Genomic DNA, 9,735 nt, shown 5'->3' with positions numbered 1-9,735 from the left:
CAAAAGTCATATTAAGACATATCCTTAAATCCATATGCCTCCTTCTCCCCTGTATATAGTACAGTTCAAGTCTGAAAGAATCCATTTTGAGTACTTAATAAAAAGTTAGAGTCTTGGCCTATGTCCTTTATGGGCCTCCCAGAAGCTGTATTGTCACCCCTTAGTGAACTGCATAACAATACATCATTATCAGCTTTCTCAACTTAAAGCTTCAGGAGGTTGTACAAAGAAGTTCCAAGATTCAAGAAAAAACATTTTTTTTTTTTTTTTTAAACAAGTTTATTGGGAAGTTCTAACTCTGTACATCTTTGGGCCCTGGTGCATTGCCAAGTGAACATTTTTAATTTTACCCTCATAATTCCAGTGTTAAGAGCTGGAAGGAGGTCTCTGCACACAGTTTATTAAATTTGCCAAGCCATGTCACTACCGTTCATGACAATGCATCATGCCCTGCCTTGACTTCGGGCCAGCCATTTCCATCACACTACCCGGCCATTCAAAAGTGGGCTGTTCTCTCCACTCCTAGAGAGTCCCAGAGCATTTTGGAAGAACAGACGAAGAGAGAGCCTGTCAGGGAACCAATTTGTTGGAGACTGAGCTGTTCTTAAAGCTGTATAAGACTTGTTTTTCCTAGAAGGGGATGGAAAACCAAATATGTAATTAAAAGCAATGAAATAATAGCTCAGCACCAGCTATACAATTGTGGTACAGAAGATAAGGATTTCCATTTAATTACACTACACTTATTTACTAAATTGCACCATTGAAACTGCTCATCCATTAGTTTTGATCAGTCAACTGAAACAGATCTAATGGGCTGATATGGGCACTTGCTTTGGTGAAGTTTGGGTGCACCAGAGCAGCCCAAGTCATCCGTGCAGTTCTGTAAATGGAACAAGAATTCGAGCTCAAGTCTAGCGTTTTTGCAAAAAAAAAAAAAAAAAAAAGTCATATAGTCTACTGACAGATTATGAACAGAGCACAAACCCAAACACACAAATGTTCAGCACACAGAAACAAGAAACATTGCAAAGAACTTCTGTTAAAATCAATCTTTTTTAAGCAAGATTAGGGCAGGTAGTATTTAAAAAGTACCAATGGTTTAAGCGGTCAACTGTCACCCTTTCCCTTAGCTCTGGGAGTAATCAGGGCAGCAAAATAAGCCTTTACTCCACTTTTGAATTACCAAATGTTCCTGTCTGGATACTGGATTCAGAGGAACAGACTGAGAATATACAAGAAGCTTGAGGACCAAGGTGTCCCCTTTTACCTTATTGCTACTGTACATTTAGAGTGGGTACACTTTCATTGAAAAGGACACTGGTATACTGGTATAATTCTAACGGACATATGACTTTACACCAAGTGCTTTTATACAACAGATAATTTAAGAGGGAGAACAGTGCATACCTGTATGTGTAGGCCACAATAACTACTGCAAACATTGCCAAAAGCACGCCAACTAGGACAATGCCACCATTTGTGAATGAGGATCCTGCACCTATGGAAGGAAAGGAAGTAACATAATCAATGATCCGGCTAGAATATATATATATATATATATATATATATATATATATATATATATATATATATATATATATATATATATATATATATATATATATATATATATATATATATATATATCTCTCTCTCTCTCTCTCTCTCTCTCGGGGTGATCGGCACTAGTTTTAGTCATTTGGCACAAAGCACAGGATGTATTTTCATTGTGCATAGCCCATTGCCTGTAAGGCCAAGTTTCATTTTAGCTTAGGACTAAGAATTAAGAACACACAATTAGCTACTGACATTTACCTACCTGAAACACTGACTTGTGTACTAGCCATTGCCAGACTAACAGAATCTGTTAAGGACACATTGACACAATAAAGGCCAGTTTCATTGAAGACCTGACGGAGGACCAGCTGACAGTCAGTTGAGGGCTGCACAGTATTGCAGATAGTCTCTTGTGGAGTGGCACAGTCAGCATCAGAGATAATTGTGCACACTTGGCTAGGTACACTGGAATGCAAGAGATCAGAAGGCATTACTCTCGGTTACTGGTTTTATAAAAAAAAAAAAATCATGCAGGAGCACTGGTCCAACCCCAGTCAATGCTCACCTTCCTTGGCACGTGATTGTAAGATCCACTGCATTTTCAGCCCCATCAACAGCCGCAACTGGAGCTACTTGAACAATCTGTGCACTTTCAATGCCCTCTGACAAATAAATCACACATCATGAATTCACAGAAAAAAAAAAATCCTATGCTGTACAAACATATAAACGATCCTACCATACCAACTTTTATTGATATTTATATGCTCTTCAGTAAGTACAGTTGACATACAGCAAAGTATCTCCCCTGGAAATCCAGCAGTCTTTCACAATTCTGGGCTAAACATTAAAATGTTTTCAGGCTAAAATACAACTATTTCATATTCTAGTTTCTTCAAGAGCTGTTTTTTTTTATTTATTTTTTTTGCTTAAGAGGATATGCGACTCCAGAGACTTCAAGACGATAGAATCACCATCATAGACAAGACAGCCATGTGCAATAAACAGACATAAAGAGCCAGAAACCTAGGTGGGTTATGTAATATAAGGTGCCATGTTTGCTACAGGTATACTAACCGGTTTATAAATCTGTCCATTGCACATTGTTTTAGCATATATAAAACAGTTAGGTTGTCCTTTTAAAAGAACCTTCCCTACATCAGCATCATAAAGCCAAACTTACGAACAATATCCAGATCAGTTGCGAAGGTTCCGAAACGGTAAAGGAGGCAGCCGACAAATGGATCCTCAGGAGCTTGACGCTTTGCAATAACCACAACCTCCTCTGTGGCAGGTACAGTCAGAATCTCAGCTGTTGAACTGGGCATCTCATTTACTAGAAAGAGAAGAAAGGTGATGACAGGTGATTTACATCCACAAATCTTTCTGATACATTGTGCATCGTACAAGGCAATACCTAAATTGGCACAGTATGTAGCATCTCTGCACAAACTGAACATAACAAGACTTGTTCTTTTTTATGAATAGCGCCATGTATGGGCCTTCTTGGCCATCACATGTTAAGTCATGCAAAAAAAACCTGGATTAGGTTAAGATGCTTTTGTAATGGAAACAGACTTCTAGGTTAGTGTTTTCAATGGATCGTGGCATGCACTTGTGTGAAAAATAAATAATTCAGTACATTATCCACAATCTTCTGGTCATATATAGAAACATCTTGTGTGTGAACAAAGATAACTTGAAGATAATGGTGTCATGAACGGAGGATGAAGATTTCTCTGCTTTGAAAACAGAACTTTTAGCTGCAAATAAAAATGCACTCACTTTCTGATGCAACACTAGGAGATCCTTCTGCAACCTCAGCACCTGCCTCAGTGTTCTCAGCTTCTGAGGTCAAAGCTTCAGCTTCCTGAGTGGGCACAGCTTCTTCTACAGTAACAGCCTCCTGACTGGGTGCAGCTTCTGCTGCAGTTTCCTGAGTGGGCACAGCTTCTTCTACAGTTACAGTTTGTGCTTGGTTGGGTTCAGCCTCTTCTTCCACAAGTACATTTTCTCCTCCTGCAACAGTCACAACTGCTTCTGGGAGAGTTGCAGCCTCATTGTCTGGAACAGCACTTGCAGATACTGTTGCTTCTGCCACCAAGTTGTTTTGTTCTTCCACATCAGGGGGTACCGTTACTACAATCCCATTGATCGTTCCTTGGGGTTGTGTGACATTACTAGGAAGAGCAGCTGTGGTACCAGGAAGCGCAGCTGTGCTACCAGGAAGCGCAGCTGTGGTACCAGGAAGCGCAGCTGTGGTACCAGGAAGCGCAGCTGTGGTACCAGGAAGCGCAGCTGTGGTACCAGGAAGCGCAGCTGTGGTACCAGGAAGCGCAGCTGTGGTACCAGGAAGCGCAGCTGTGGTACCAGGAAGCGCAGCTGTGGTACCAGGAAGCGCAGCTGTGGTACCAGGAAGCGCAGCTGTGGTACCAGGAAGCGCAGCTGTGGTACCAGGAAGCGCAGCTGTGGTACCAGGAGGTGCATCTGTAGATTAAACAAAGTAGATCATTAGCATAGAACTAGGTATATTAACCCTGGTTTGCAGGTTGAATTCTTACAACTACAGTAGATTATACCTGATGAATGTGTGTCTGCTTCCAGCCTCAACCACTAACTAATGTAATTACATACCTGTGACTTGTCCACCACTTGTAGAAGCAGCTGTAGTTGTTGGTTGTGGAGGAATAACGGTGGTAGGTACTGAGTCTGCTGTTGGAACGGTACTGCCACATGGTGTAGTGGGAATGGCAGCTTGCAAGACAACCTTTGGTGTAAACACCCCAGTAGAAACATAAGTATGAGTGACATCAGTGTTTCTGGTAATAAGTGTGCCACTCTGGTCTCCAAAATCCCAAGAGAAGGAGATATCAGCTGCTTGGAGATAGTGGCTGGGATCATGAATTGCTACAGCAAAAGATACTGCTCTGTTCTGGATAAAGCGCTGATCCTCCTGATCCAGATCCAGAAGCTGAGAGATTGACACAGAAACTGGAATCTGATCTATAAAAAAAATAAATAAATAAAAAACACAGATAAAAAGGTAAGTCTCTAAAAATAACTTTTGGCTATCCTACACTTAATGAACCATTACTGATCAGTCTAGCTCTGATGGAAAAAGAAAAAAAAAAAAAGGGTACATCCTATTTTTACAAGGAAACCCTGCTCAATTTATAGAGATTTCTGGTGTATGGGAAGGAAACCTTATATCCGGTTTGGAGAGAATGTCCTGGTTGGAAAGAACCTGCTGTAGCACCCCAGCACTGCAAGGCAGTAATGTTAATTTCTAAAATAAATCTTGCTTGAGGATTATAATGCAATACTACTGTTAGGACTAGAACGGTTCTCCAAAAAGCACAATTTCCATCCAACCAAGTGAAGCAAGACTCGTCATTAGGTAACCCATTTACTAAGATGTGCAGTAAATAGCTGCTACTGATTAAAATGGTTATAGTTACCAGTTATAGTGAATTGAGAGGATGCACTGCCAATAGGGATGAATTTCTGACGACCACGGTAATGATAGACGACAACTTGCATAGTGTAGGAGCCAAGGGGAATGCCATCAGTCTCCACTGTCAGATTAGAGGAGGGACCATCTACTACTTGCCAGTATTTTCCTAGAGTATAAAGAGTTACCTTTAGTGACATTTCACATTAGCAGTATTATCTGGCCACCCAGAAACCCTCAGTAGCACATCTTACCCCACATCTGCCAAACGTAAACAAACTTGCTGTGCTTCTTCTCCACACCACGAGGGAAAGGACGACCATCTGGAAACGTGCATTCAGATCCCTCGGTAGACTCATCAGGATAGATAGGTTCTCCGCTAGGTACCCATGTACCTGTATGTGTAAGGCCATGTACAGTATGAACTTATGAGACATGAACTGCTATTAACCCTATTAGTTTGATGGGGCTCTGTGGTGCAAGGGTGATGCTAAAAACACCCTACAATTTCAAAAGTTTGCATGTATATATTTGAGACTTAGCTTCAGTTTGTATATTACATCTAGACAGTTTACCAACAAGCAACTTTTTCCGTTAGAATAAATAAAAGTATGAAACTAGAATGAATACTCACCATTGTCTGTGCGGTTCTGACTCCAAACAACCTGTCCATCTGGCAATACAGTTTGATTCTTGGGAAAGTTCAGCTGGATGGAGAAAGTAGCTTTGGCTCCAGTCAATGTTGGCGCATCATTAACAAGATCAAAGGTCACCTGACCTCCTGCAAATAGGATTATATTAGTTCACTGTGTAATATTCCAATATTCTAGCTCATGAACTAGTAGTTTAGTTATAGAAGTTACAGCTGATCTAGGTGACAGGGAGAAGTTGGGACTTTGGGAGGCAGGACTGCATTGCCCCTTGTGGACTTCCTGAGCAAAGCAGGTTTGTGGTTAGACTATGGTATAGTTCTTCCGGGAGTGTCTGTTGGGCTTGGAAGTCCATTCTGGGGGCGTTTGAAGGAGGCTGAGGCATGGGGGCTGTGTCTTTAGAAGTTAAAACTTCAGTTCTGAATACATCAGCCAAACATGGCTCAACTAACTTACCTTTCCAGCAGTTTTTCTTCTGAGCTTCACTGCCTCTCCATATGGGGTACATTCTGCTGTTCCATGATTTGAAAGGTGGCTGCCTGTTACCTGCAACCTGCTGGTTCGTCTGCTGCACTTTATTTTGAGACCCTGAAAAGGCAGAAAACTTTCCAGTTTCCAAAGGTGTGGGAACCCTGCCTGTCCAAGCTGTATAATATAATATATTACTATTGCATGCCACTAAAGATTGCATGTGCCTAATAATGAGCCTTCGCCATCTTACCAATTTATGAGAGATCTGTCACACAGGCATTCAACCCTATTAGTATTTAAGGAGGGTTAATATAATGGGACTCTCTTCATGATTATATTTTAAATATACTAATTTCTAGGTTTCTGCAACCTGCTTAATCACCTCAAGCAAAATCAGCCTGTTGCTATAAAGCATTTTGCTTTATTCTCCAATAGGTATCAACATTCCATTAGAATATTACATGAACTGGGACAGATACTTGCACTAAAACAGCCACAAACATGAAGTTTGTATGGACTTTACATAACTAGCGTTGGTGTGACTTCCAGGCTCCCTTTTTGTATCAGAAGAGCCTGAGATGGTCATGTGATGTGCATGCTGAAGTCGTACTAAGGGGCTCCAGGCATAGACTAAATCACATGGGTCTTCAATCCTCCTTGGAATTCCACATGTGATACTCAGCTGAGCTGAGGTTTGCAGGGGTCCTGGTTTTTTATTGAAAGTTACACTGAATTAAACTCAACTTGCCCTTCTGGACCAAAGCAATGCAGTAGGTTTGGCAAAATTAGCATTTAGCACAAAGTTAATACTGGGTCAGGACAGGAAGGAATCACTGTTTCCAGCACGGTTTGTGTTCCGTGACACTGCATACAGAATGACCAGTAAATATAGGCTTCCCTCACAGGCTGCACTGATGTGTTCTCTACCTTGAACCACATTTTTAATCAGATACTGACTACAGTCTGCACGGACCATTGTCACATGTACAAGTGCTCCACCAATGAGCCCCTTAGGGATAAACTCCACAGGAGATTTTGTAGGATGGTACTGATCAACAAAACGCATCCTACAATTCGGATATAGTCGTATGGGTCAAAATATAATGGGACGGATACAAAAAACTACATGGAAAATTTTCCATTCGACATGACAACTGTCTGAAAAGGCTGCACCTTCATTTGATAAAATCTGACCGAATTTCCCTCCCCCCCCATTTAAATACATTAAATGTCAGCTGTAGCTGCATTAACAAACAACACCATTGACTTTATCTGATCCAATTTTATTCCTCCCAAACTGTTATAATATTATTATCCACATCAAACCATCTATCTTTTGCCTTTCTGTTCTGCCTCTTCCCAACCTGAAATTTAAAATGCATTTTAGAGGTCTGCAGCTTGACCTCCAATATTTCATTCATATGTGAATATACTTCCAATAATTTTATAGCAAATTTTAACTGACAATGACAGTTGTCCATGGTTAACAATTAGCTAAGAATGGAAAATGCCTTCAATAAAAAAAAAGTAATCAACATTCCTTGTCCATCTTTCCTATCAATTATTAGTATTTTTAAACAGAAATTGCACCCATGGAACTTTTCACTTTTATTGGAAGAAAAGAAGCAGTTTGTGTTGATTGGACTGTTCTACAAATACAATGTAACTGCTGATTGGTTGCTATGTGTTACAAGACCAATAAAGACTTCCCTCCCCTTCTTACTTCATAACGCTACGCTACAAATCCTAACATACCCTCACCTCAGAACTACAACTGCCAGAATGCCATAACAGCTGCAGAGTCCTGTAAGTATACTCCTGTATAGTTAGTAGATCAGTCAGTGAAACCCCACAGGCAAATGATATCCCCTGTACTAAGGCAGCTTTTACCTAAGGATGCCAGATGGTAACCAAGGGGTTAACACCCAGTGTGTTTTCACAGACTGGACACAAGAAAGCTTTTTGCCACATTTCTGAATCTAAATGTATAAGACAAAGGCCATAAATCATTTCATCTGAATTTCTAAACCTACAAGATTTACCCACTACAGCATTTCCTTACAATTGGCAGATGCAACAAGTTGCATTTAATGCATGTACCATGCATTTAAAATGTATTAAAAATAAACGCATGTTCAGCTCACTAAACAAAACAGTTTAACAAGCCATATATTAAGTGTTTAGTATGCATTTCAATGGAAACACTTGCCTGATGTAGAGCAGTAATCTTTAAATGGGAATGTTTGAAGGTAAGCCTCAATACAAACAAAAAGGATACAGAGTTTCCTCAAAATCTTACAAGTACACACCAAATTTTAGAAAGGGTGTGATTTTACTTACAATTCTGAGTCTCTGCTCCAGCACATAGCACCCAGAGAACCACCAGCCAGCATAAACCCTTCATTCTGTGTGTCATTCTGTTCTTCCTGGCCACAAAAAGAATGCCAGACAGCAGCCCTATAAAAATAAGTTGCAAATTCTCATTAGCATGGGCACACCTTCCAGCCATGACATCAGAAGGATTAATGCATTCCAGCTCATCACAGGGGATAAAGTCAGGACAGTCACAGGTTAAAGCTTTAGGGGGAATTTCTATCATGTGATGTTATCAATGCACAATAATCACAGCACAATTCTGTTCTGCTATTTAGACAATTTAAATGCCTAAAAAGTCTCAGGCTGAGTCTAAATTTTGCCAGTTTCCAAATGTAAATGAAACCACAGAATAGCAAATGGCAAACGCTAACAAGCCCAGACATTAGGGGTCATTTACATCTTTAGACTGGTTTGCTACAAAATGTTTGCCCTTTTAAACCTTAAAATCACAAACTGAGCTGTTCATTTGGTTTCTATTTGGAGTCTTGCAACTCGGAGGGCATCATTCACAAAAGTGATGTCAAAAAAATCAGGGGAAGTAATTTAAAGGGGAAGTTCACCTTTTATTATAGAATGGTCTATTCTCAGCAATTGTTCTCAGTTTTTTTTTATTAGTTCTTGAATTATATAACCTCCTCTTCTGCTTCTGTCCAGCTTTCAAATAGGGGTCACTGATCCCCACAACTATTGTTGTGTGAGGCAACAATCTTATCTTCCAGTCTCTCATTCAAACCACTGCCTGGTTGCTAGGTCAAAATGGACCCTAGAAACCAGATAGCTGGTGAAATGACAACTTTTGTTGTTAAGTTGTCATTATGAGAATGTTTAGAAGACTAATGAAAGCAAAATTCTGATTGGTTACTACTCCAGTGTACCCAGTATCCTACTCTGCTACTAATAAAGGCTGTTATCTAGCCACCTGCTCACTTAATGAGAGAGTCAAGAGATTATATTTGTTCTGCGCAGCCTCTACATAGAAACCAGGTGCTGCAGCCCTACTGAAGCAGCAGAGGAATCACAGGTGAAGGTGAGTGGCCCTTTATAGTGAGTGTTGCTAGACCATTTGTTTACTTCTCCAGGATAAAATGTGAACCAGTCTTGCTCACCCTCCGTTAGTGTGTGGAAAAGCATATGGCAAAACCTTTAAAGGGATTGTTCACCTTAAAATTAACTTTTAGTATGATGTGAAGAGTGATATTGTGAGACAATTTGCAAAAGGTTTTCTGT

General features: G+C 40.3%; 1 protein-coding gene across 2 annotated transcripts; it reads right to left on the bottom strand.

Moving 5' to 3' along the window:
- Positions 1-254: 254 nt before the first annotated feature.
- Positions 255-8,746, bottom strand: pmel.L (premelanosome protein L homeolog). Of its 2 annotated transcripts, none has more exons than XM_018247403.2 (12): positions 8,473-8,746; positions 6,118-6,249; positions 5,646-5,792; positions 5,266-5,406; positions 5,019-5,180; positions 4,195-4,563; positions 3,346-4,047; positions 2,744-2,896; positions 2,126-2,222; positions 1,823-2,025; positions 1,411-1,501; positions 255-630 (listed from the first exon to the last, which is right to left on the bottom strand). In XM_018247403.2, exons 1-12 carry the CDS (start codon positions 8,729-8,731, stop codon positions 480-482), a joined length of 2,607 nt encoding a protein of 868 aa, XP_018102892.2. In that variant the 5' UTR covers positions 8,732-8,746; the 3' UTR covers positions 255-479. The 2 variants fall into 2 exon arrangements, with proteins under 2 accessions (XP_018102892.2, XP_041438445.1); XM_041582511.1 differs by having other exon boundaries at positions 3,346-4,026.
- Positions 8,747-9,735: the final 989 nt, after the last annotated feature.

This window comes from Xenopus laevis, chromosome 2L, assembly GCF_017654675.1.
Source record: "Xenopus laevis strain J_2021 chromosome 2L, Xenopus_laevis_v10.1, whole genome shotgun sequence".
NCBI classification, from domain to species: domain Eukaryota; kingdom Metazoa; phylum Chordata; class Amphibia; order Anura; family Pipidae; genus Xenopus; species Xenopus laevis.
This window is presented reverse-complemented; position numbering and strand designations above follow the sequence as displayed.